This window comes from Schistocerca nitens, chromosome 2, assembly GCF_023898315.1.
Source record: "Schistocerca nitens isolate TAMUIC-IGC-003100 chromosome 2, iqSchNite1.1, whole genome shotgun sequence".
Taxonomy (NCBI): Eukaryota; Metazoa; Arthropoda; class Insecta; order Orthoptera; family Acrididae; genus Schistocerca; species Schistocerca nitens.
In genome coordinates, this window is record NC_064615.1 from 463,980,391 (window position 1) to 464,007,831 (window position 27,441).

At 44.1% G+C, this 27,441-nt stretch overlaps 1 protein-coding gene across 1 annotated transcript in view; it reads left to right on the forward strand.

Moving 5' to 3' along the window:
- The first annotated feature begins 1,256 nt into the window (after window positions 1–1,256).
- LOC126236359 (N-acylneuraminate cytidylyltransferase) overlaps window positions 1,257–27,441 on the forward strand; it is a 61,713-nt gene continuing 35,528 nt past the window's right edge. Inside the window, exons 1-3 of the mRNA XM_049945591.1 lie at window positions 1,257–1,425; window positions 1,493–1,683; window positions 1,765–1,917. Of these exons, the coding sequence (XP_049801548.1) occupies window positions 1,334–1,425; window positions 1,493–1,683; window positions 1,765–1,917 (436 nt within the window). The 5' untranslated portion in view covers window positions 1,257–1,333. The remainder of the gene's footprint in view (window positions 1,426–1,492; window positions 1,684–1,764; window positions 1,918–27,441) is intronic.

Genomic DNA, 27,441 nt, shown 5'->3' on the forward strand with positions numbered 1-27,441 from the left:
CACTGGTTTGAATGCTGTGTTTATCGCCGCTGGCCGCACAAACGTCATGGACATGTGTTTCCTTCATTAACCTGGAGCTGAATTTGACCTTTAAGTAAATTTTCTGGAGAAGTTAGCACCCAACTACAGCAGATTGCAAGTAGCTTTGCACATTTATGTAACATTCCTTCCAGCGGACTGAATTTGCCAATAACACAAAGACTTGTAATTATATTTTACAAACCTGGAGGTGCAGAAATATTTATTGATGTATTGCACTGAAGTGGAGAATTAGAAATAGCTGACAGGCTTTGTGATATAAGCTATTTAGCTTAAAGAGCCTTCTGCTAGAGCACGAGCTATGCAGTATCAGTGTTTTACGTACTTTTTGTCACAGTATGAAACATTTTGAAAATCGGGCACACTGTCTTCAATAGTGCCTTCAGTAGTGCTGACCCAAGAAATTTTCTTGCTTAAGATGTTTCGGGTGGATAAATTGCAAGTAAGGTGCAAATAGTGTTGCAGAAATTCACGATTACTGATTATGAGGACTACTTTAGTGTCGTACAACGGTGTGCGTTTTGAAGAAAACTGCCTGTGATGTGTTGATTGCGATTACTGTTTTTCCTGATAAATAAAAAACAAAGAAAACTGTCGCTGCTAACTGCAAAGAGTGAAAAAAGGAAAGAATACCGACAAAGCAAAGCACATTTTTTTATGATGAGGACCATGACGAAGTAAGTGCACTATGTTTCTTTGATACAATTTTTAAACTTATAAATGTCTCAGAAGTGAGATTTTAAACTACACCTACAGCAAATGAGACATTCTGTATGAGATTGTTCAAATAAATAGAGACTATTTTTATTTCGCCATTTTTGACTATGATGAAATTTGGTATAAATTACACACATGAGAAGCCTAATATTTGGTGTGACAGTAGAATAATTTCAGCCAACATCATTCTTTTCATAGCAAATTTAAAATTGATTACGAAAATTTCGATTGTCATCCCTGCATCTTGGACAATATGCTGATACATGTTTTTATTAATGCGATATGTTGCAGTGGACAAACTGCACCTATATTTTCTTTCATTTTTTCAGATGAGAGGTGTCTTACCTAAACAAACGCAAAATTACCAAAACACGTCGGCATCACAGCGTACCTCTCTCCTTAAGCTTTTGCTGTCTGCGCCCACCAGAAAGCGTTATGAAAAGCAGACCCGAAGTCAGCCGAGCGCAGCCGATCGGCACCAAGGTACATGCACAGCATAAATGACAAGTGTGCGTCTTGCTTGGCTTGGGTGTCGTATGTTTGTGGATGAATCCGATAGATCCTTAGTACTGTTTAAATGAAAAAGTTGATAGCTTCAGTGTCGTTTGCCTTTTTAATTTTTATATTCCATAAATTATTCTATGAGGACGAACAATATACCTTCGAAAAGTAAGCAGCTGTCAAATTACTATTGTGTCCGTTTTTAATTGGTGACTAATAAAGTTATTTTGTTCAGGAGCCACATACTCAAAGAAGCCCAAACACATACAGACGATTATATTAACCAAAAATTTCAGTTGCCATTAAAAGTAGTGGGATTGATACTGGCTCGTGGCGGTAGCAAGGGTATACCGAAGAAGAACTTGGCAAGAGTTGGTAACCTGACGTTACTTGGGAGATCACTGAAATCCATAAACGAATTTGGGCGTAAGCTTCTTAATCAAACCTTTCGTGGTATTTTCATACGTACGTAACTGTCATGGAAACTGGTCACACTATTTTGTGTAGGTTTCGACTCGGTGTGGGTTTCAACCGATGATAAAGAAATAGCAGAAGAGGCCGAGAGATGGGGAGCCCAAGTGCATTGGCGGTCATCTGAAAGTGCAACAGATACAGCTTCGTCAATGATCGGTGTCGAAGACTTCCTCGCTCACCATGGAGGTATGTTGTTGTGTAGTAACTGATTACCGGTATGTCAGTATTTGTTGTAACGGGGATATTCGATTTATTAGCGTAATACAATGCAAAGAATTTAATTCATACAAACGTAAATATACTGGAGTTTAAAAAATTCTTTTACAGACTTTGGTGACAGGTTGCTTACATCAAACAAGAAAAAATGTTCGTTTAAATATATGACCGAAAAATCTTGGTTTTAGAGTAATTGATGAAAGTTCACAGTTCACATGATTGGGGCTCGGTACAGATACTTGTAATCAATTCTCAAAATGACCTCCTGTTGCCTCGAAACACTCTTGCACTCCTCGAAATGTGAACTGTCGCACAGTTTGAAATACTGCCCGACAGCTTCAAAGGGTACCACAACACGCTGTAGAGTTTCTGCTGTATATACCAATTGTATAAGTTGTCCCTGGAGATAAATAATAAAAAAAACAGTCTTGGTAGTTTACCAGACAGTGCATCTCGAGCACAGACTGAAATATGCTGGAACTCCATCGTGCATAAAGTGTTTTTTTTTTTTTTTTTTTTTATTTGCAGGGGCACATCTTCTAGATGGTATTGACCGGTCTTCTGGATTGTGAATTGCCCATGTGTGTTGGTTGTGGAAATTGTTTCCCATCTCTTCCAAACATTGCCTCATCTGTAAGCAAAACTGAAGAGAGAAGCAATAGGCTAACAGTTTGAGCAACAAACTATTGGCAAAAGTTCTCCCAAGGGGAATGATCAGAATACATGAGTTGTTGTTGAAATATCCTCCAAGCTGAACTTGGAGATGTACGAGATATACCACATGCCAGGGCCACTAACCTTGTACTGATACCTGGCTCTTCCTGGTTGGGCATATGAGGAATACATTGTTTTCCTCATTTAATAGTCTGTATTGCTACAAATCCTGCCTCTGTAACACAGTAAGCAGCATCAAATGTTGGATGACAAAGCTGTCTTCAGTGTGGAAACACTGTTTGATAAAATTGTGCAGCTTGCACCCATTACTATTCACACAGTCATACTTAAAAATCGTGGTTGCTTGCTCACAAATTGAATATCTTACATTGTTTGAAAGAAGCACTTTCAGTTAACTTGCCACTTGTAGTACACGTGTGCAAAGGACATGTTGAAGAATGACAAATAGTGAATGTAAACAAATCTGTCTGGTAACACTTTGCTGTCAAGGATACAATGCATTAAACTGGTGCACAGATAAGTTGTTGGGTTGTAGGCCTACCTGGAAAGCTATTGAATGTTGACTTCCTGTGATAACCCAGAAAGGGAGGGATTCTCAGATAATTTATATGAACTTTTTCTCTTGTTTTGGTGGAAGGAATCAGTCCACGAAGTTTGTAAAAGTGTTTTGAAATACCCTGTGTACACGTATGTAAAACCAGGATGAGACAGGTTGTTGGTCACAGCCTTGTTGGAGGAACCCTCCTGTCATTCATCTGAAATGATTCAGGAAAGCCTAAATCAGGATGGCTGGTAAGATGATGAACTTATACCCTCCCAAATCTGAGTCCATTACTTTATCAAATTCACTACCTCATTCAGTTTATATGTAGTGTACAATGGTATTTTGTTGCAACATACATTTGGAATTTATTTATGTAATCAAATGGTGATTTTATACAATATACAGTTATTATAAGACAAGATTAAACCTTGAAGTTCATGTTTTTCAATAATAATTTGGAATAATTTCACTTGATAATATGTTGTTTGTTACAAATTGTATCTCACAGCTGAAGAAAGCAATTTGTTTAAAAGTTTTTTAGTTTTTTGGTGTCTAGCTGGGTTGAGAATTCTGTTTTATATGATTCTGGTTGCAGTCGAGCCACAAATAACACTAAGATCAACATTTTACTAATTTTCAGTGCACATGAAACTGAAAGTAGAGTAATTCTATTCTTTCATTTCAACTTCACATCCTCAAAATTGTCTCGACTATTTTATTCATGCAGTTAATGCCAATTAAATAACTGTTCAGTCTCTTCATAACCAATGTTTCTATGCAAAGAGACACTATCTCCATCCGTGTACCGCAAGTCTCTAGAGGAACGGAGGGTTCCAAATGATTGGAAAAGAGCACAGGTAGTCCCAGTCTTCAAGAAGGGTCGTCAAGCAGATGCGCAAAACTATAGACCTATATCTCTGACGTCGATCTGTTGTAGAATTTTAGAACATGTTTTTTGCTCGAGTATCATGTCGTTTTTGGAAACCCAGAATCTACTATGTAGGAATCAGCATGGATTCCGGAAACAGCGATCGTGTGAGACCCAACTCGCGTTATTTGTTCATGAGACCCAGAAAATATTAGATACAGGCTCCCAGGTAGATGCTATTTTTCTTGACTTCCAGAAGGCGTTCGATACAGTTCCGCACTGTCGCCTGATAAACAAAGTAAGAGCCTACGGAATGTCAGACCAGCTGTGTGGCTGGATTGAAGAGTTTTTAGCAAACAGAACACAGCATGTTGTTATCAATGGAGAGACGTCTACAGACGTTAAGGTAACCTCTGGCGTGCCACAGGGGAGTGTTATGGGACCATTGCTTTTCACAATATATATAAATGACCTAGTAGATAGTGTCGGAAGTTCCATGCGGCTTTTCGCGGATGATGCTGTAGTATACAGAGAAGTTGCAGCATTACAAAATTGTAGCGAAATGCAGGAAGATCTGCAGCGGATAGGCACTTGGTGCAGGGAGTGGCAACTGTCCCTTAACATAGACAAATGTAATGTATTGCGAATACATAGAAAGAAGGATCCTTTATTGTATGATTATATGATAGCGGAACAAACACTGGTAGCAGTTACTTCTGTAAAATATCTAGGAGTATGCGTGCGGAATGATTTGAAGTGGAGTGATCATATAAAATTAATTGTTGGTAAGGCTGGTGCCAGGTTGAGATTCATTGGGAGAGTGCTTAGAAAATGTAGTCCAGCAACAAAGGAGGTGGCTTACAAAACACTCGTTCGACCTATACTTGAGTATTGCTCATCAGTGTGTGATCCGTACCAGATCGGGTTGACGGAGGAGATAGAGAAGATCCAAAGCAGAGCGGCGCGTTTCGTCACAGGGTTATTTGGTAACCGTGATAGCGTTACGGAGATGTTTAATAAACTCAAGTGGCAGACTCTGCAAGAGAGGCGCTCTGCATCGCGGTGTAGCTTGCTCGCCAGGTTTCGAGAGGGTGCGTTTCTGGATGAGGTATCGAGTATATTGCTTCCCCCTACTTATACCTCCCGAGGAGATCACTAATGTAAAATTAGAGAGATTCGAGCGCGCACGGAGGCTTTCAGACAGTCGTTCTTCCCGCGAACCATACGTGACTGGAACAGGAAAGGGAGGTAATGACAGTGGCACGTAAAGTGCCCTCCGCCACACACCGTTGGGTGGCTTGCGGAGTATGAATGTAGGTGTAGATGTAGATGAACCCAAGGCATTTTGGAGAAACTTACTCAGTTTCTGAGTATGAAGTTTGTCCATGTTTACACAGAACACCTCATAAAATATATAACATGCATGTTGTTCAGACGTTCCTGAACATACCTCATCGAATATATCTATTTGTTAACAGATGTATAGGAGGCATAACATAGCAAAAGTCCACTGAGGATTCACACTATTTGATATGCTGTGACCAGGAGTCAGTCCTCTGCACTTCTTCATTGCAGTCATTAGGACCTGCTTGATGGCCAAGCCCGATTAGATTCTAAACCAGAATTTTTCAGTAGAGCAAATAGTGGAGTTGCTTGCAGCTGTGATCTGTTGAAATTCCTGATGAACCATTTTGTCTTTTAGGCTGATTATGTACTGAAATTTCTCATCAGGGTGCACTTGCAGAAGTCATGAATCCATCACATAGCAGTAGATTAATATGAGTGCTGCAAAATTGCTGTATTGGTCGCTAAATGAAATGCCACTAGTTAAAAGAACAATGACTTTATTTTACGACTTTCGGTAGGTAACCATCATCAAATAGTGTGGAAAGCAAAATACAAATGACAGACAGTATACAAAGGTATATAGAGCAACATGACAAGAGTGTAAGCATTACAAAGTTTCGTCATATTCAGAGCTGACATGCGGACCATGATCATCTAGGGTTTCAGATGCATAAAGACATTTTGTCACTGATACCTGATACAGATGTCATGACATACTAATTTCAAAACTACATCATGCTTTCTAGCTAGACTATTTACACCACCAGAGGGTGGTGAAGCATGCATAGGCGGTGCCGTATAGTGGCAAAAACAGAATGATAAAGTTTAATTTATTTACATAAAAATTGTTGAATGTAAAACATGGCTTTCAGAAATGATACTCCCCCCTCTCCCCCCTCATTCCCCCCTCTCACCATTATTCCCCCCTCTCCCCCTCATTCCCCCCTCACCCCCCCAATACCCCCTCTCCCCCCCATTCCCTCTCTCCCCCCCATTCCTCCCATTACCCTTCTACCACCATTCCCCCCTCTCCCACCATTCCCCCCCCGTTCCCCCCCATTACGACCTCTCCCCCCCATTCCTCCCTCTCCGCCCCATTCCCCCCTCCCCCCCATTCCCCCCTCCCCCCATTCCCCCCTCTCCACGAACGAGCGAGGTGGCGCAGAGTTTAGCACACTGGACTCGCATTCGGGAGGACGACAGTTCAATCCCGTCACCAGCCATCCTGATTTAGGTTTTCCGTGATTTCCCTAAATCGTTTCAGGCAAATGCCGGGATGGTTCCTTTGAAAGGGCACGGCCGATTTCCTTCCCCATCCTTCCCTAACCCGAGCTTGCGCTCCGTCTCTAATGGCCTCGTTGTTGACGGGACGTTAAACAACACTAACCTAACCCCCTCTCCTCCCCATCCCCCCATACCCACCCTCTCCTCCCCATACCCACCCTCTCCTCCCCATACCCACCCTCTCCTCCCCATACGCACCCTCTCCTCCCCATACGCACCCTCTCCTCCCCATACCCACCCTCTCCTCCCCATACCCACCCTCTCCTCCCCATTCCACCCTCTCCTCCCCATTCCACCCTCTCCTCCCCACTCCACACTCTCCTCACCACTCCACACTCTCCTCACCACTCCACACTCTCCTCCCCATTCCCCCCTCTCCTCCCCATTCCCCCCTCTCCTCCCCATTCCCCCCTCTCCTCCCCATTCCCCCACTCTCCTACCCATTCCCCCACTCTCCTACCCATCCCCCCACTCTCCTACCCATCCCCCCACTCTCCTACCCATCCCCCCACTCTCCTACCCATCCCCCCACTCTCCTACCCATCCCCCCACTCTCCTACCCATCCCCCCACTCTCCTACCCATCCCCCCACTCTCCTACCCATCCCCCCACTCTCCTACCCATCCCCCCACTCTCCTACCCATCCCCCCACTCTCCTACCCATCCCACCACTCTCCTACCCATCCCACCACTCTCCTACCCATCCCACCACTCTCCTACCCATCCCACCACTCTCCTACCCATCCCACCACTCTCCTACCCATCCCACCACTCTCCTACCCATCCCACCACTCTCCTACCCATCCCACCACTCTCGCCCCCATCCCCCCACTCTCGCCCCCATCCCCCCACTCTCGCCCCCACCCGCCCTCTCTCGCCCCCACCCGCCCTCTCTCGCCCCCACCCGCCCTCTCGCCCCCACCCGCCCTCTCGCCCACTCGCCCCCACCCGCCCACTCGCCCCCACCCGCCCACTCGCCCCCACCCGCCCACTCGCCCCCACCCGCCCACTCGCCCCCACCCGCCCACTCGCCCCCACCCGCCCACTCGCCCCCACCCGCCCACTCGCCCCCACCCGCCCACTCGCCCCCACCCGCCCACTCGCCCCCACCCGCCCACTCGCCCCCACTCGCCCCCACCCGCCCACTCGCCCCCACCCGCCCACTCGCCCCCACCCGCCCACTCGCCCCCACCCGCCCACTCGCCCCCACCCGCCCACTCGCCCCCACCCGCCCACTCGCCCCCACCCGCCCACTCGCCCCCACCCGCCCACTCGCCCCCACCCGCCCACTCGCCCCCATCCGCCCACTCGCCCCCATCCGCCCACTCGCCCCCATCCGCCCACTCGCCCCCATCCGCCCACTCGCCCCCATCCGCCCACTCGCCCCCATCCGCCCACTCGCCCCCATCCGCCCACTCGCCCCCATCCGCCCTCTCGCCCCCATCCGCCCACCCGCCCTCTCGCCCCCATCCGCCCACCCGCCCTCTCGCCCCCATCCGCCCACCCGCCCTCTCGCCCCCATCCGCCCTCTCGCCCCCATCCGCCCTCTCGCCCCCATCCGCCCTCTCGCACCCACCCCCCCGCTCACCCCCTCCCCCCGCAGCCCCCACACCCCTCTCGCCCCCACACCCCCTCTCGCCACCACACCCCCTCTCGCCCCCACCCCCCTCCCCCCTCTCGCCCCCACCCCCCTACCCCCTTCTCGCCCCCACCCCCCTCTCGCCCCCACACCCCTCTCGCCACCACCCCCCTCTCGCCACCACCCCCCTCGCCCCCACGCCCCCCCCTCTCGCCCCCACCCCCTCTCGCCCCCACACCACCCCTCCGCCCCCACGCCCCCCCTCTCGCCCCCACGCCCCCCTCTCGCCCCCACACCCCCCCTCTCGCCCCCACACGCCCCCTCTCGCCCCCACCCCCGCTCTCACACCCCCACCCCCTCTCTCGCCCCCCCCACCCCCGCTCTCGCCCCCCACCCCCGCTCTCGCCCCCCACACCCTCTCGCGCCTACCCCTCTTTCGGCCCCCACCCCCCTTGCCCCCCACCACCGTCTCGCCCCCACCCCCCTCTCGCCACTACCCCCCTCTCGCCCCCATTCCCCCCTCTCGCCCCCATTCCCCCCCACCTCGGGCCCATTCCCCCCCCTCTCGGCCACATTCCCCCTGTTGGCCCCTCTCCTCCATATTCCACCTCTTCCTCCTCTATCTCTATCCCCCCTCCCTCTCTCCCCCTCCCTCTCTATCCCCCCTCCCCCTCTCCCCCCACACACTCTCCCTCCCCCTACATCCTCTCCCTCCCCCCTACACCCTCTCCCTCCCCCCTACACCCTCTCCCTCCCCCCTACACCCTCTCCCTCCCCCATCCTCCAACTCTCTCCGCCTCCCACCTCTCTCTCCGCCTCCTCCCTCTCTCCCCCAACCCCTCTCTCCCCCAACCCCTCTCTCCCCCACCCCCTCTCTCCCCTTCCCCCGTTTCCCCTTCCCCTCTCTTCCCCTCCCCTCCCTCCCCCTCCCCTCTCTCCCGCCTCCCTCTCTCCCCCCTCCCTCCCCCTCTCTCCCTCTCTCCCCCTCACTCCCATCTTTCTCCCCCTCCCCCATCTTTCTCCCCCTCTCCCCCTCCACCTCTCTCCCCCTCTCTCTCCCCTCTATCTCCACCCTCAACCCCTCTCTCTCCCCCTACCCCTACCCTCTCCCCCCTCCCCCTTCCCCCTCCCCCTTCCCTCTCTCCCCCTCCCCTCGCTCACCCTCTCCCCCCTCTCTCCTCCCCTTCCCTCTCCCCCTCCCCCGTCTCTCCCCCTCCCCCGTCTCTCCCCCTCATCCCTCTCCCCCCATTCCCCCTTCCTTCTCTCCCCCTCCCCCTCTCCCCCCTCTCTCCCCCAATCCCCTTTCCTCCTCTCCCCCTCCCCCTCTCACCCCCTCCCCCTCTCTCCCCCTCTCATCCCCTCCACTTCTCAACCCCTCCCCCTCTCAACCCCTCCCCCTCTTTCTCCCCTCTCGCCCTCTCACCCTCTCACCCCCTCCCCGCTCTCTCCCCTCCCACCCCCTCCCCCCTCCCTCCCCTTTCACCCCCTCCCTCTCTCCCCGCCCCCCTCTCTTCCCTCCCCTCTCTCTCCCCTTCTCCCTATCTCTCCCTCCCCCTCTCTCCCCCACCCCCTCTCTACCCCTCCCCCTCTCTGTCCCTCACCCCCTCTCTGTCCCTCACCCCCTCTCTGTCCCTCACCCCCTCTCTGTCCCTCACCCCCTCTCTGTCCCTCACCCCCTCTCTGTCCCTCACCCCCTCTCTGTCCCTCACCCCCTCTCTGTCCCTCACCCCCTCTCTACTCCTCCCCCTCTCTCTACCTCTCCCCCACCCCCTCCATCTACCTCTCCCCCTCTCTCCCCCACCCCCTCTCTCTACCTCTCCCCCTCTCTCCCCCACCCCCTCTCTCTACCTCTCCCCTCTCTCCCCCACCCCCTCTCTCCCCCACCCCCTCTCTCCCCCACCCCCTCTCTCCCCCACCCCCTCTCTCCCCCACCCCCTCTCTCCCCCACCCCCTCTCTTCCCCACCCCCTCTCTCCCCCACCCCCTCTCTCCCCCACCCCCTCTCTCCCCCACCCCCTCTCTCCCCCACCCCCTCTCTCCCCCACCCCCTCTCTCCCCCACCCCCTCTCTCCCCCACCCCCTCTCTCCCCCACCCCTCTCTCCCCCACCCCGTCTCTCTATCCCTCCCCTCTCTCTCCCCCTCCCCCTCTCTCTATCCCTCCCCCTCTCTCTATCCCTCCCCCTCTCTCTATCCCTCCCCCTCTCTCTATCCCTCCCCCTCTCTCTATCCCTCCCCCTCTCTCTATCCCTCCCCCTCTCTTTCCCCCTCCGTCTCTTTCCCCCTCCGTCTCTTTCCCCCTCCGTCTCTTTCCCCCTCCGTCTCTTTCCCCCTCCGTCTCTTTCCCCCTCCGTCTCTTTCCCCCTCCGTCTCGTTCCCCCTCCGTGTCTCTCCCCCCCTCCGTGTCTCTCCCCCCCTCCGTGTCTCTCCCCCCTCCGTGTCTCTCCACCCCTCCGTCTCTCTCTCCCCCCCTCCGTCTCTCTCTCCCCCCCTCCGTCTTTCCCCCCCTCCGTCTCTCTCCCCCCTCCGTCTCTCCCCCCCTCCGTCTCTCCCCCCCTCCGTCTCTCTCCCCCCCTCCGTCTCTCTCTCCCCCCTCCGTCTCTCTCTCCCCCCTCCGTCTCTCTCTCTCCCCCCTCCGTCTCTCCCCCCCCTCCGTCTCTCTCCCCCCCTCCGTCTCTCCCCCCCTCCGTCTCTCTCCCCCCCTCCGTCTCTCTCCCCCCCCCCTCCGTCTCTCTCCCCCCCTCCGTCTCTCTCCCCCCTCCGTCTCTCTCCCCCCCCTCCGTCTCTCTCCCCCCCCTCCGTCTCTCTCCCCCCCCCTCCGTCTCTCACCTCCATGTATGCATGTGTGTGTGCAGGGGGCTATGCCAGCATATAGATTATTATTTATTTATTTGTCCTTGGTGCAACACGACAGGGTTACTGGGGACAGGGATAGGGCCTACCATCCTTCTGCTTTGACCAGCGATGTCATCACCATGCAGAAAATCCCCTGCTCAGAGCGTTTCCAATACAGCTACGAAAAGATCTAGCATAACACCTGCAAAAATACAAATACCAGTATACTGACTTAACCCAATGAAATTGGGTCAACTATGGGAGAAAAGGGGCTTTTGGGCAAGGTGAAACTAAAATTCAATAATAGGGTTGGGGGGGTTGGGGAAGAATCACTCAAGACTGCCAGAAAATAAAACCCATCAAAACACACCATAAGATCATGATATCCCAATCTTCAGTTAACATATATAGCTCAGTCTTAGACCAGGATACCAGTAACACTCCACCACCACCACCACCACCACCACCACCACCACCACCTCCACCACCACTACCGCACAACTACAAAATCCGGTGTCTCAATTTCCAGTTTCCTAAATTACCCAACCCTAGACCAAGATGCCAATAAACCCTTCCCACAACTACAAAGGTTCACCTATGCAGCTCAAACCTAGAATAAGACATCAATAACCAACTCCTCCCCACTCCCCCCCCCTCCCCCCCTCCCCCCTCCCCCCTCCCCCCCCCCACACCACTACAAAATCTGGTATCCCAATCTCTTGTTCATTTATATAACACCACACGAGAGTAAAAGTGGACTTACAGTTTCAGTGGCTTTTCCATTGCATGTTGCAGTTCGCCCTGTCTGGGGTGAATTCTGAGAAGTGAAAATGTTTAATGATGAATCACGTAGAACAAGATGGTAGAACCTATGAGTAAATAGTTTTCAATACGTCATAAATGGTAAATGTTCTTTTTTTTTAACTAAATCATAGGAGAATGTAACGAAGCATTGTTTTTTAATGAAATCATAGGAGAAGGTAGGTGGATCAGTGTTTGTTATTAACAGAGCCGCATGTTCAACATAGTAATAAACATTGAGCCACCCACCTTCTCCAGTGATTTAACCAAAAAAAATGATCCACTGAGTCAGTGGTATGCAGGTACTTAAAGAGTACAGTTTAAATATTACGATTTATTCTGTTTTATATGGCAACATTCTGCATGATATATTCCATTGTGCTAACAGGTAATTTTGCACACTCCACATTGTGACAGCTGTAGTACACTAAATGACGCAATAAAGTATGTCACAAAGGTATTGCCATCACATAATTAAACTGCTAGAGCATGCCACCTCTCCATACACTGCACTGTCTACAACATTTCACTTCCACTTCGACTGATGACCATAGATGTTAAGTCCCATAGTGCTCAGAGCCATTTGAACTTCCACTTCAAATCAAACACAAGGCAGCTCAATGACATCACACAACACATCACGCCGCAGCGCAACTACGTCATGGGTCAAAGCAGACAGGTGGTATCTGACAACCAAGTATACTGAACACAAGTGTGTAGGATTTGTCAGTTATATCACAGATACATTATTTACATATATGTAAAACACGTACAAACAGGGATTGTATTAGGCAAGCATAAGTCAGGAAGTCAACCATGATGCTTCCAGTGGTAGATTTCAAGCATTCGCCTTAGTAATCTGGGAAAAATGTGGGAAACCCACATTTTGCTCCCTGCAATTCTTTCTGTGCTATGTTAAGAATTTCAAAGTGTGACTTGCACTCAACATTGTCAAAAGCTTTCTCTATATCTAAAAGTGCTGTAAACATACATCTGCCTGCCTCATAAATCATGCATACCAGGAACGCTAGCTTTGGGTAAAAGTCTAGAATAGGGCCAGTAGCATACTTAAGCGTTTCATGCAGGAATGTTATCAGTATTTGCTGCGAGGTATGATGTAAACAAAAGGTGTATGAGCTGTTTGCGTTAAATAGCCAGTGAGAGAGCAGCTGGCATAAGACGTGTTTCCAAATAATACATCCAGAAGAAAGATTGAAACTTTGCTGTAAACAAGGATTATAAATTATATGCTTCTTGTCTGAGTCACAGCCATTCAAACTCTGCTAGTATCTGGAAAGCACAGACAATGTCACAGCCCATGATATATTCTAAAAGGCAATGAGATATTTCTTTGCTCTGTGTTGCTGCGCAATCAATCTGCATAAATCATGGGAGAAGGTGGGTGGCTAAGTGTTTTTTTTAATTTAATATTGGAGAAGGTAGGTAGTTCAGTGTTTATTAATATATTGAACATGCATCTATATTATTAATAAACATTGATTCACCTATCTTCTCCTACTATTGAATTAAAAAACATTCATCCATGTACTCCAAGTGGTGGCTTGTGCTGCACTTCCAGATGATTCCATCCACACAAACCTTTGATTCTTTAAGAGTCATTTTACAACCACATTTGACTGATATACTTTCATGTTTCTGCAACTAATCCATGAGACATGCATCAACAGACATTGTCACCGCACATAACTAAATTGCAAAAATCAGTGCGCTTTATAGCACTCGTTGCCATAAACCACAAAATATTTCTCTCAAAACTCACTAATACACAAAGAAACAACAAACAAGACAATGATCTCTATTTCGGTGCTATAAATACATTGCCTCTCTTCTTTCCTCTCAATTGTTACATCAAAGAATCATCCCATTGGCTGCGCAAAACTGATGTGTTGAAGATGTATGAGCAGTAGATAAGCACTGCCGTGACTGCTGCTGGTCCTTGTCTTGACTTTAGCGCAATTTGGCTGTGGTATGTTGTCACAAATATATCATATATATCATTACTTCTGAGAGATTTATCGTCTACTTCAGGTACTGTGAGCCGCTTGGGGTAAGTGCGGGGTCTGAGGTATCTTGTCACGTTGTCATGGTTTGCGCAGCTCCCCCCCCCCCCCCTCCCCCCTCCGTCAGAGGTTAGAGTTCTCCCTCAGCCATGGGTATGTGTGTTGTCCTTAGTGTAGATTAGTGTAAGTTAGATTAAGTAGTGTGACTTATGGACCAATGACCTCAGCAGTGTGATCCCATAAGACCTTACCACAAATTTCCAAATTTTCAGGTACCATGTTTTGATGTACATCTTTCAGCAAACTGTCAATTTTTTCTCTCAGTATCACATCTTCCAACTCCTCTTCACCTACTCGCAAAAGTTTTGCAACTACATGCATGACAAGCATAGGGCCCAAGCCGTTGCAGTACTTCTTCCTTTGCTGTGCTGCACTTTAACTCTTTGACTGTATCTTTTCTCTGACATGTTCTCTAGGACAAACTACTGATGATATGATTTGCTTGTAGAACTTTGAGTTTCTACTGTATTCCTTATTTTCTGTTTGAGCCATAGCTGCCTAAAACTTTCTTTGAAACTCTCAACGGTCTCTTGTTCTTTCAAGTTATCAGAGTCCCACCTACTTAATTTCCTACTTTTTTGCAGTTTTTTCAGTTTCGATCTGCTGTTGGTAATCATTAAACCACTGCTACTTTTCATATGAACCAATCACAACAAAACTTCAGAGGGTTATACCTGCCTGCGATTTTTATGTATTGGTCAAATTTAATTATCATTGGATGCCTAGATGAAAAGATACGCTTCTCCAAAGTTGGCCAACATTTTCTACATACAAATTTTAGAGTATTTTTGGGGGGCAGTATCGCAACTGTGTCTTTTCAATCCTTTTTTTTTTTCTTCCCACTGCTGAAAAGAGCATGCTTTAAGCTTTCCAAACTATATTGTTTAATTTCTGGGTCGTGTATTTTGATGAGTAAGCATATGTTTTAAAAGTTGTTATTTTAGTACTTTGAGAAGATAGAAAAGTGAAATATTTTGCTGATTAAGTCCCATAATTATTTTTTTATTCTTGTATATAAAACAGTTTCAAACATAATTTAACACATTTAATAAAAACAAGTATAATACACAATACAGCAAATTTGCAAAACAAAAATACTAAATAGTCGAAGGCATGAACTGTGAAAGCTGTAGCATCACTGGAAACTCTGATTGCAATTAACTAGCTTAAATTGATGATTTATCGTGTTAAGATTTGTATGTCCCATGGCAAACCTTGTTTCTTTATCAGGATAAATTTTTTCAATCTCTTCTTTTGGTACATAAAAAAACTTTATGCCTGGAATATTAACATCACAGAATTTGAATAAATCATATTGAGTCAATATTTGAATATAATAGAGGGAAACATTCCACGTGGGAAAAATATATCTAAAAACAAAGATGATGTGACTTACCAAACGAAAGCGCTGGCAGGTCGATAGACACACAAACAAACACAAACATACACACAAAATTCTAGCTTTCGCAACCAATGGTTGCTTCATCAGGAAAGAGGGAAGGAGAGGGAAAGACTAAAGGATGTGGGTTTTAAGGGAGGGGGTAAGGAGTCATTCCAATCCCGGGAGCGGAAAAACTTACCTTAGGGGGAAAAAAGGACGGGTATACACTCGCACGCGCACGCGCGCACACACACATATCCATCCACACATATACAGACACAAGCAGACATATTCAAAGACAAAGAGTTTGGGCAGAGATGTCAGTCGAGGCGGAAGTGCAGAGGCAAAAAGGTTGTTGAATGACAGGTGAGGTATGAGTGACAGCAACTTGAAATTAGCGGAGATTGAGGCCTGGTGGATAACGGGAAGAGAGGATATATTGAAGAGCAAGTTCCCATCTCCGGAGTTCGGATAGGTTGGTGTTAGTGGGAAGTATCCAGATAACCCGGATGGTGTAACACTGTGGCAAGATGTGCTGGCAGTGCACCAAGGCATATTTAGCCACAGGGTAATCCTCATTACCAACAAACACTGTCTGCCTGTGTCCATTCATGCGAATGGACAGTTTGTTGCTGGTCATTCCCACATAGAATGTGTCACAGTGTAGGCAGGTCAGTTGGTAAATCACGTGGGTGCTTTCACACGTGGCTCTGCCTTTGATCGTGTACACCTTCCGGGTTACAGGACTGGAGTAGGTGGTGGTGGGAGGGTGCATGGGACAGGTTTTACACCGGGGGCGGTTACAAGGGTAGGAGCCAGAGGGTAGGGAAGGTGGTTTTGGGATTTCATAGGGATGAACTAAGAGGTTACGAAGGTTAGGTGGACGGCAGAAATACACTCTTGGTGGAGTGGGGAGGATTTCATGAAGGATGGATCTCATGTCAGGGCAGGATTTGAGGAAGTCGTATCCCTGCTGGAGAGCCACATTCAGAGTCTGGTCCAGTCCCCTCTCCCTTAAAACCCACATCCTTTCGTCTTTCCCTCTCCTTCCCTCTTTCCTGATGAAGCAACCGTTGGTTGCGAAAGCTAGAATTTTGTGTGTATGTTTGTGTTTGTTTGTGTGTCTATCGACCTGCCAGTGCTTTCGTTTGGTAAGTCACATCATCTTTGTTTTTAGATATATTGAGTCAATATTTGGTTATGTAAGGGCCTTTGCAGACTAGCATGGGATGCTAGTCTTTTTGCTATTCCCCCAATGCCATCACAAGGCGATTTACCATGGCATTTCCAAAAAAATTCAATTTAGCAGAGATGCCAAAATTCTTTTCATGCAGACATAAATTGATGAAATTTTTGCAATTCATACACTGATCAGCTGAACCATTACTGAAGTAATAAATGTTTCAATCTTTTTCTTTAAATATGCTGTTAATTTTATTTGAAAGGCGTGAACAGTAGTGGTTTCATGACATTTTGTGATCTCTCAAAGACCTTTGATTGTGTAAATCATGGAATTCTTTTAGATAAGCTAAATCATTGTGGTTTGAGGGGGGGCAGTGCACAAATGGTTTAATTCATACTTAACTGGAAGAATGCAGAAAGTTGAAATAAGTGGTTCATGTAATGTTAAAACAACAGCTGATTCCTCAAACTGGGGGGCTATCAAGTACGGGGTCCCACAGGGTTCGGTCTTAGGTCCTTTACTGTTCTTGATATACATTAATGACTTACCATTCCACATTGATGAATATGCAAAGTTAGTTCTTTTTGCTGATGATACAAGTATAGTAATAACATCTAAAAACCAAGAACTAAGTGATGTAATTGTAAATGATGTTTTTCACAAAATTATTCAGTGGTTCTCAGCAAAAGGGCTCTCTTTAAATTTTGATAAAACACAGTAAATACAGTTCCATAATAAATATAGACTTTGAACAGAAGTCTGTAGCTAAGGTAGAATTTTCAAAATTTTTAGGTGTTTCCATTGATGAGAGGTTAAACTGGAAGCAACACATTGATGGTCTGCTGAAACGTCTGAGTTCAGCTACGTATGCTATTAGGGTTATTGCAAATTTTGGTGATAAGAATCTCAGTAAATTAGCTTACTATGCCTACTTTCATTCACTGCTTTCGTATGGCATCATATTCTGGGGCAATTCATCGTTGAGTAGAAAAGTATTCATTGCTCAAAAACGTGTAATCAGAATAATTGCTGGAGCCCACCCACGGTCATCCTGCAGACATCTATTTAAGGATCTAGGGATCCTCACAGTAACCACACAGTATACATATTCACTTACGAAATTTGTTGTTAATAATCCAGCCCAGTTCAAAAGTAATAGCAGTGTGCATAGCTATAACACCAGGAGAAAGGATGATCTTCACTATGCAGGGTTAAATCTGACTTTGGCACAGAATGGGGTAAATTATGCTGCCACAAAAGTCTTTGGTCACCTACCAAACAGCATCAAAAGCCTGACAGATAGCCAACTAACATTTAAAAATAAGTTAAAAGAATTTCTAGATGACAACTCCTTCTACTCATTGGCTGAATTTTTAGATATAAATTAAGGGGGGGCAAACAAAAAAAACTTAAACATTAGTGACATGCAATATTTTGTGTAATGTAATATCTTGTACAGACATCTTTTATTAACCGACACGTTCCACATCATTACGAAGTGTCGTATTCATGATCTATGGAACAAGTATTAATCTAATCTAATCTAAATGTTAATCTAAATGTTAATATTCTGATGACATTCTTTGCCACTAAAATAGACAACAAATGGATGTAATGTGAAACGACTATTCTCCAAATGAAATCCTTGCACCGCATCTTGAACAACAAATGAATAAGTCGCAGCAAAATCCATCAATATAATTAATTCTTTTTCTATAAGATTTCTTTTTAGCTGCTGAAGGTATAAACTTCGATGTTTTGACACAAAGTGATGGCTTCTTAAACCAGTAATTTTCAAAATTGGTGCCTCCATGAAATCTTAAACAGTTGTCTGACATGTCTCTCATGTATCTCTGTCAGTATGGACCCATTGCTTGTATTCCATTGTTTCTTCAGGGTCAAAGTCTTTAAAAGCATCCTGAAGAAAGCCTCTAGTTGCATTTTTCCTGGACATTCCTCACAGTTTTGCAGCATACAATCTTTTGATTCCAAACTGCATACAGTTTTTTCCATCAAATCCTTGTAGTCAACTGCACTAGTTTATTAAATCAGGCACTTCCAGCAAGATATTTTGCGATGTCCGTTGTTAAACCAAACGCACAGTTGAAATACATTGTTAATAACATTGAAGAAAAGGTAAACGGCTTCAGTAAATTTGACTGTGTTATTGTTCTGGCTGGAACAAATGATTTATTATCAGATATCAAGGATTCCCCCAGGAACCACGGACCTTGCCGTTGGTGGGGAGGCTTGCGTGCCTCAGCGATACAGACAGGGTCAGAATAAGATCCTGTATTCCTGTGCAAATGTCTTCAATAGTGTTCAATTTCCCATAAAACAAGAAACTGAGAGTTTCAGTGAAATCAAAAGAAAATCAAAAGTATACATTGTTAGCTAGTCATTATAGAAATTATTTCATTAATGAAGTGTGAAAAAAATATTACAACCTTATGGCTGCAGTATTATCTCTGACTCCTATTTATGCTCTGTTCTCATATTTATTTTCCTTGCTTTGTAATGGTCTCAAGTTATTCATGCTCTCACATGTTTCTTCCACCCCATGAACCATGGACCTTGCCGTTGGTGGGGAGGCTTGTGTGCCTCAGCGATACAGACAGCCGTACCATAGGTGCAACCACAACGGAGGGATATCTGTTGAGAGGCCAGACAAACATGTGGTTCCTGAAGAGGGGCAGCAGCCTTTCCAGTAGTTGCAAGGGCAACAGTCTGGATGATTGACTGATCTGGCCTTGTAACATTAACCAAAACGGCCTTGCTGTGCTGGTACTGCAAACGGCTGAAAGCAAGGGGAAACTACAGCCGTAATTTTTCCCGAGGACATGCAGCTTTACTGTATGATTAAATGATGATGGCGTCCTCTTGGGTAAAATATTCCGGAGGTAAAATAGTCCCCCATTCGGATCTCCAGGTGGGGACTACTCAAGAGGACGTCGTTATCAGGAGAAAGAAAACTGGCATTCTACGGATCGGAGCGTGGAATGTCAGATCCCTTAATCGGGCAGGTAGGTTAGAAAATTTAAAAAGGGAAATGGATAGGTTAAAGTTAGATATAGTGGGAATTAGTGAAGTTCGGTGGCAGGAGGAACAAGACTTTTGGTCAGGTGATTACAGGGTTATAAATACAAAATCAAATAGGGGTAATGCAGGAGTAGGTTTAATAATGAATAAAAAAAAATAGGAGTGCGGGTTAGCTACTACAAACAGCATAGTCAACGCATTATTGTGGCCAAGATAGACACGAAACCCATGCCTACTACAGTAGTACAAGTTTATATGCCAACTAGCTCTGCAGATGATGAAGAAATTGATGAAATGTATGACGAGATAAAAGAAATTATTCAGGTAGTGAAGGGAGACGAAAATTTAATAGTCATGGGTGACTGGAATTCGTCAGTAGGAAAAGGGAGAGAAGGAAACATAGTAGGTGAATATGGATTGGGGGAAGAAATGAAAGAGGAAGCCGCCTTGTAGAATTTTGCACAGAGCATAAATTAATCATAGCTAACACTTGGTTCAAGAATCATAAAAGAAGGTTGTATACCTGGAAGAATCCTGGAGATACTAATAGGTATCAGATAGATTATATAATGGTAAGACAGAGATTTAGGAACCAGGTTTTAAATTGTAAGACATTTCCAGGGGCAGATGTGGATTCTGACCACAATCTATTGGTTATGAACTGCAGATTGAAACTGAAGAAACTGCAAAAAGGTGGGAATTTAAGGAGATGGGGCCTGGATAAACTGAAAGAACCAGAGGTTGTAGAGAGTTTCAGGGAGAGAATAAGGGCACAATTGACAGGAATGGGGGAAAGAAATACAGTAGAAGAAGAATGGGTAGCTCTGAGGGATGAAGAAGTGAAGGCAGCAGAGGATCAAGTAGGTAAAAAGACGAGGGCTAATAGAAATCCTTGGGTAACAGAAGAAATATTGAATTTAATTCATGAAAATGCAGTAAATGAAGCAGGCAAAAGGGAATTCAAACGTCTCAAAAATGAGATCAACAGAAAGTGCAAAATGGCTAAGCAGGGATGGCTAGAGGACAAATGTAAGGATGTAGAGGCTTGTCTCACTAGGGGTAAGATAGATACTGCCTACAGGAAAATTAAAGAGACCTTTGGAGATAAGAGAACCACTTGTATGAATATCAAGAGCTCAGATGGCAACCCAGTTCTAAGCAAAGAAGGGAAGGCAGAAAGGTGGAAGGAGTATATAGAGGGTTTATACAAGGGTGATGTACTTGAGGACAATATTATGGAAATGGAAGAGGATGTAGATGAAGATGAAATGGGAGATAAGATACTGCGTGAAGAGTTTGACAGAGCACTGAAAGACCTGAGTCGAAACAAGGCCCCGGGAGTAGACAACTTTCCATTAGAACTACTGATGGCCTTGGGAGAGCCAGTCATGACAAAACTCTACCATCTGGTGAGCAAGATGTATGAGCCAGGCGAAATACCCTCAGACTTCAAGAAGAATATAATAATTCCAATCCCAAAGAAAGCAGGTGTTGACAGATGTGAAAATTACCGAACTATCAGTTTAATAAGTCACAGCTGCAAAATACTAACGCGAATTCTTTACAGACGAATGGAAATACTGGTAGAAGCGGACCTCGGGGAAGATCAGTTTGGATTCCGTAGAAATGTTGGAACATGTGAGGCAATAGTAACCTTACGACTTATCTTAGAAGAAAGATTAAGAAAAGGCAAACCTACGCTTCTAGCATTTGTAGACTTAGAGAAAGCTTTTGACAACGTTAACTGGAATACTCTCTTTCAAATTCTGAAGGTGGCAGGGGTAAAATACAGGGAGCGAAAGGCTATTTACAATTTGTACAGAAACCAGATGGCAGTTATAAGAGTCGAGGGGCATGAAAGGGAAGCAGTGGTTGGGAAAGGAGTGAGACAGGGTTGTAGCCTCTCCCCGATGTTATTCAATCTGTATATTGAGCAAGCAGTAAAGGAAACAAAAGAAAAATTCAGAGTAGGTATTAAAATTCATGGAGAAGAAGTAAAAACTTTGAGGTTCGCCGATGACATTGTAATTCTGTCAGAGACAGCAAAGGACTTGGAAGAGCAGTTGAACGGAATGGACAGTGTCTTGAAAGGAGGATATAAGATGAACATCAACAAAAGCAAAACGAGGATAATGGAATGTAGCAAATTAAATCGGGTGATGCTGAGGGGATTAGATTAGGAAATGAGACCCTTAAAGTAGTAAAGGAGTTTTGCTATTTAGGGAGTAAAATAACTGATGATGGTCGAAATAGAGAGGATATAAAATGTAGACTGGCAATGGCAAGGAAATCGTTTCTGAAGAAGAGAAATTTGTTAACATCGAGTATAGATTTAAGTGTCAGGAAGTCGTTTCTGAAAGTATTTGTATGGAGTGTAGCCATGTATGGAAGTGAAACATGGACGATAATCAGTTTGGACAAGAAGAGAATAGAAGCTTTCGAAATGTGGTGCTACAGAAGAATGCTGAAGATAAGGTGGGTAGATCACGTAACTAATGAGGAGGTATTGAATAGGATTGGGGAGAAGAGAAGTTTGTGGCACAACTTGACTAGAAGAAGGGATCGGTTGGTAGGACATGTTTTGAGGCATCAAGGGATCACAAATTTAGCATTGGAGGGCAACGTGGAGGGTAAAAATCGTAGAGGGAGACCAAAAGATGAATACACTAAGCAGATTCAGAAGGATGTAGGTTGCAGTAAGTACTGGGAGATGAAGAAGCTTGCACAGGATAGAGTAGCATGGAGAGCTGCATCAAACCAGTCTCAGGACTGAAGACCACAACAACAACAACATCAAGGATTACCAATGCACTGTGAATATGATACTCAAAAAATATATCAATGCTAAAGTGATTCTGTGCACAGTATCCTACAGATATGACAGGGCGGAATGGAATGACAGAATATACAAAATGAACACGTTCTTGATGGAATATGTTGCCCAGTCCAGTCACGCTAAGGTACTGGATGTAAATCTCTTTTTAAGGAGGACTGATTATACATTTCATTTCATTTTATTATCTTCCTGTGTATCATTTACATGATGTAGGAATTGTCACAACAAAGTTATCATACTAGTACAAGTACTACAGACATAATAATGGAACATAACTTTCAAGGCATTTTTTAAAAGTACAAATTTAGACATATAAATTAAAATTTTTGGCAATAAATTTACACGCAATCAAAGTACTCATCTACATCATAGAAAGTTTTGCTTAAAAGGTAATTTTTAAGCTCAGTCTTAAATTTTACTTCATCTGTTGTTGCCTTCATGTACACTGGCAGAGCATTGTAGAGTTTTATTCCAAAATAACTTACATGCTTTTGGGTTTGTGTTGTCCTTACCCTTTCTACATACAAATTCTTATGAGTTCTAGTATTATAATTATGGCAGTCCTCATTTGTACGTAGATTTTTCATATGTGCTCTTGTACACAGAATGCTTTTAAAAATATACAGTGATGATATTGTGAGTATTTGCAATTCTTTGAAAAGGGGCCTACAATGAGTTCTTGGAGAGTTATGTGTTATGATTCGTATAGCTCTTTTCTGAAATTTGAAAATATCTGTTAAGCTTGATTTAGTTTTACCCCAGAATACTATGCCGTAAGACACGATGGACTGAAAGTAAGCAAAATACACTAGTCTAGTACAGTCTGTGCTGCATACTCTAGATAATATCCTCAATGCAAAACATGCCGAATTGAGCCTTTGGGTTAAGTACTTGAGATGGTCTTTCCAGTTTAAGTTTTGATCTATGTGCATGCCCAAAAACTTTGTGGATTGTACACTCTCTATCTTCTTATCCATTAGTTTTAACTGGAGGTCCATATCTTGAGTTGCTTTGCCATACTGTATATAATTTGTTTTACTTAGATTAAGTGTTAACTCATTAGCATTAAACCAATGTTGAATATATTTCAGGACAGTATCAGTTGTGGTGGTTAATGATTTTTTATCATCACTTATAATTATGCTAGTGTCATCTGCGAACAACATTATTTTGGTAGAAATATTAGGATTTTTTATGTCATTTATATAAAGCAAGAATAATAAGGGACCAAGAACACTGCCCTGTGGGACACCTATTTCCAATTTCTTTGCATCTGAGACCCACTTGATTTTCTGATTTTTTGTTTTGCGATGACTTCTACTACCTGAGTTCTATCTTGAAGGTAAGATTCAAACCACTGCTTCACAACTCCCCTTACACCTATTGCCTCCATCTTGTTTAACAGAATTTTGTGGTTTACTGTATCAAAACCTTTAGATAAATCTAAGTTAATTCCCACTACACATTTTTTAGTGTCGAGACTCCTGACAATCTCTTTGGTATAGGCATGGATAGCTGATTCTGTGCTGTGGCCCGAGCGAAAGCCATGTTGATTGCAGTTTAGAAGTTTGTGAGCATCTAAGTAATTTATGAGTCTGGTTTTCATTAATTTCTCTAGAAATTTTGAAAATGATTGGAGAAGGGATATTGGTCTATAATTTTCTACCTTGTATGGATCTCCTTTTTTAAACAGAGGTCTAATCTTAGAGATTTTCAACCTCTCAGGAAACACACCTTCGCTGAAAGACAAATTGACAATATGTACCAGGGGCTTTATAATTTGTTGGGCAACTTTTTTTATTATTGACACAGGCACTTCAACACCTGCAGACATTTTTGATTTTAGACTCTTTATCACCTTTAATATTTCATTATCATTTGTGGGAGTTAACAACATGCTACTGTCTACTTTTGGGGCTGTTAATTTCTCATGTTTAGTAAAGTTTTTACTTAATGGCACTGGTACACTTAAAAAGTAATTATTAATGTAATTTGCCAGAGTTTCATCTTTTAATTCAATATTTTCACTATTTTTAGTACTATTTTCTGATCCTTGAGGCCCTTACCTTTTTCCCTTTTCACAATTTCCCAAATAGTTTTTGATTTATTGCCTGATTTTCTTATTAATTTATCATTACTTAGTAATTTTGCTTTTGTAATTACTTTTCTATATATTTTTTTGTAATTTGTTACATATTCTTTAAACTTGGGGTCAGTCCAACTTTTCAGTCTATAGTTAAGCATTTTCATGGTCCTGGAAGAATTTCTAATACCTGTTGTGATCCAGGAGTTAGCATGTGTATGCCCATATGTGTTTGTTTTGACAAGTTTCTTAGGAAAACACATTTCAAAATTCAACATAAACAGGGAAGAAAAAACATTATATGCAGTGTTTGTGCTAGTTTTTAACAGTACTTCTGCCCATGATTGGTTAGTCAGTGTATTTATGAAGTGACTGCAACTATTTGTGGAGAAGGTTCTTTTGTACATTTGGTATGAACTATTTTTGGTCACAGCGGCTATGGGAAATTTAAGGATAAGTGCATTGTGATCAGATATTCCTAGGTCAACATTTGTTACATCTATATCTATGGCATCTATATTTGTGAAGATATTATCTATGAGACTTTTTGAAGAGTTTGTTATTCTTGTAGGGTTAGTTATATGTGGATACAAATTGAAGCTATGTAAAACATTCAGGAACTGATCTTTGGATGCACCTTCAGTCAATAAGTTGACATTAAAATCTCCACTTATAATTATTGTTGATTTTTTATGATGTAATATTTTGAGCAATGCCTCTAACTTATTTCTAAAAATTTCAGGATCACCACATGGTGATCTGTGCACTGACATTATTATTAATTTACTCTTTTGCATATTCAACTGTATTGCTGCAGCCTCAAAATGTTTTTCTGCATTCAAGGATTCAGTTACAGTCATATTTTTAACCTTTACTCCAGGTTTTACATAAATGCAAACACCACCATGTCTTGTTTCCTTCCTGCAAAAATGGCTTACTAATTTGTATGGGGAAATGCAAATATTTTCTAGTTCATAACTCATGCACCAATGTTCTTGAATGCAAATACAATCTATACTAGCTTCACTGGCTGCAATCTCAAGTTCTAATATTTTATTTTTAATGCATTGTATGTTAAGGCTCATTATTTTTAAATTATTGAAATTAGATTGAGAGGAGTTTGTACTCATGCTTCCCAATGTTACCGGCTGTTCCTTGCTGAGGCTGGGTACCAAAAATCCTTAAGAATTACACGTTTCCTGCTCCTTGTATTTCTTACCCCTGGACGTGCCACCATACTTGTTGTATCTGTAGTTGTAGTTGCTGTTTCAGTTGATGCTGGAGGTGTTTCTGAAGCTGATGATTCAGTGGATGTTGGAGATGCCGTCAGTTTTGATGCTGAGTCTGGTTTTGTAAGTGATGTTCCAATTGATACTGGAACTTTTGCTGAAACTGTATTTTCGTTTAAATCTTGAACTACAGTTGGCACTGACGTTACTGTGGACGTTGAAGCTGCGTATGAAGCTGATAAATGATGCTCCGATGGTGTTGATTTTTCTTCTGTTGATGATATCTGAGTGGCATTTTGTACCACTGTTCTTGCCTCTGTTCTTCTGATTGATGGACTAGTCACAGATTCTGGACTTGATTTTGAACCTGCTGGGGAGGGTGGTACATCTGCTGCTGCTGATAATGGTTCAGCTGTTTTTGATGATTTCGACACTACTGACAATTTGGCTGATGTGGCTGCTGTACTGGACGACACTTCAGATTTTTTTACTTCTTCTAACGTCAAAGAATCTTCTGTTGCTACCAATGATTGTGGGACATCAGCTCTTCCTATTTCCACTAATGTTGATACTTTAATAAGGCCGTTTTCAGACAGTGTAATAGTGTTTCGTTCAAAGCATGGGCTACATTTGGTGCTGAAAGGAAAGGAAAAACTATGCAGAAACCTTCATTATTCAGCCATGATTCAGCCCACCACACAGTCACTGATCTCTGTTAACTGATTGCAACAGGCAGATCACTCACTCAACGAAACTGTATGCTTACAATATGGGAAAATAACATATGACGAAACCAAAAATTTAAAATAAATATGCATACCATGGAACAAACAAGTGACAAGGAAGCAACAGAGAAAACAGTACCATCACATACGAAAATAACAGAAGAAGAACCCAAAAAATTTACAGTAAATTTGCCTTCAGTGGAACCAAGAAATGGCAGGGGATCAGCACGGAAGACAATATCACCATGTAAAAAGACTGAGGAGAAAGCCATACCAGCGTGAACAGAAGTTAGAAACAACAGATCACGATGAAGCACCAGGCAGAAGTTAGCATCCAAACAAGATATGAAAGATTTTTTATGGCCCAATCCACTGTAGAAGAAAACAACCAAGGAGTCCAGGACCCCCAGGAGGTGAAAATCAGGTCAGGAACGAAAAGACTGGAGCCTACTCTTCAAAGAAGTAACCAAGCAAGAAACATACCTCTCATAGAACTGAATAATTCTTTAACTCTCCTATATTATAATGTACAGGGCTTAACCAATAAGCTATATGAGCTAGAGGTCCTTTCGTATGGCTCATTGAAGAAGATTTCTATCGTGTGTGTAACTGAACACTGGCTACAAGAACTACAAAAATGTGCAGTTGAGATTTCAGAATTCCAGTTGGTTAGCAGCTTTTGCTGGGGAACAAACAGAGGGGGGTGGAACACGTATATATGTAAGAACAGGTATTAAATCAAAGGAAATTAGGCTTAAAAATATCTGCTGTATTGAAAACGATTTGGAGTATTGTTTATGTGAACTAAGAGTTAGTAAAATTGTAATTGCATGTATAGATAGGTCCCGATCTGGCAATTTCGAATTATTCTCTGAAAATTTGGGAAATCTTCTGGACTATCTTAGCAGCCAGTCAAAATACATAATTGTGCTTGGGGATTTCAATATTAATTTCAAGGACAGCTGTAAAAAAGGGCAAAAACTTGTTAATTAATAAAAACACACAAT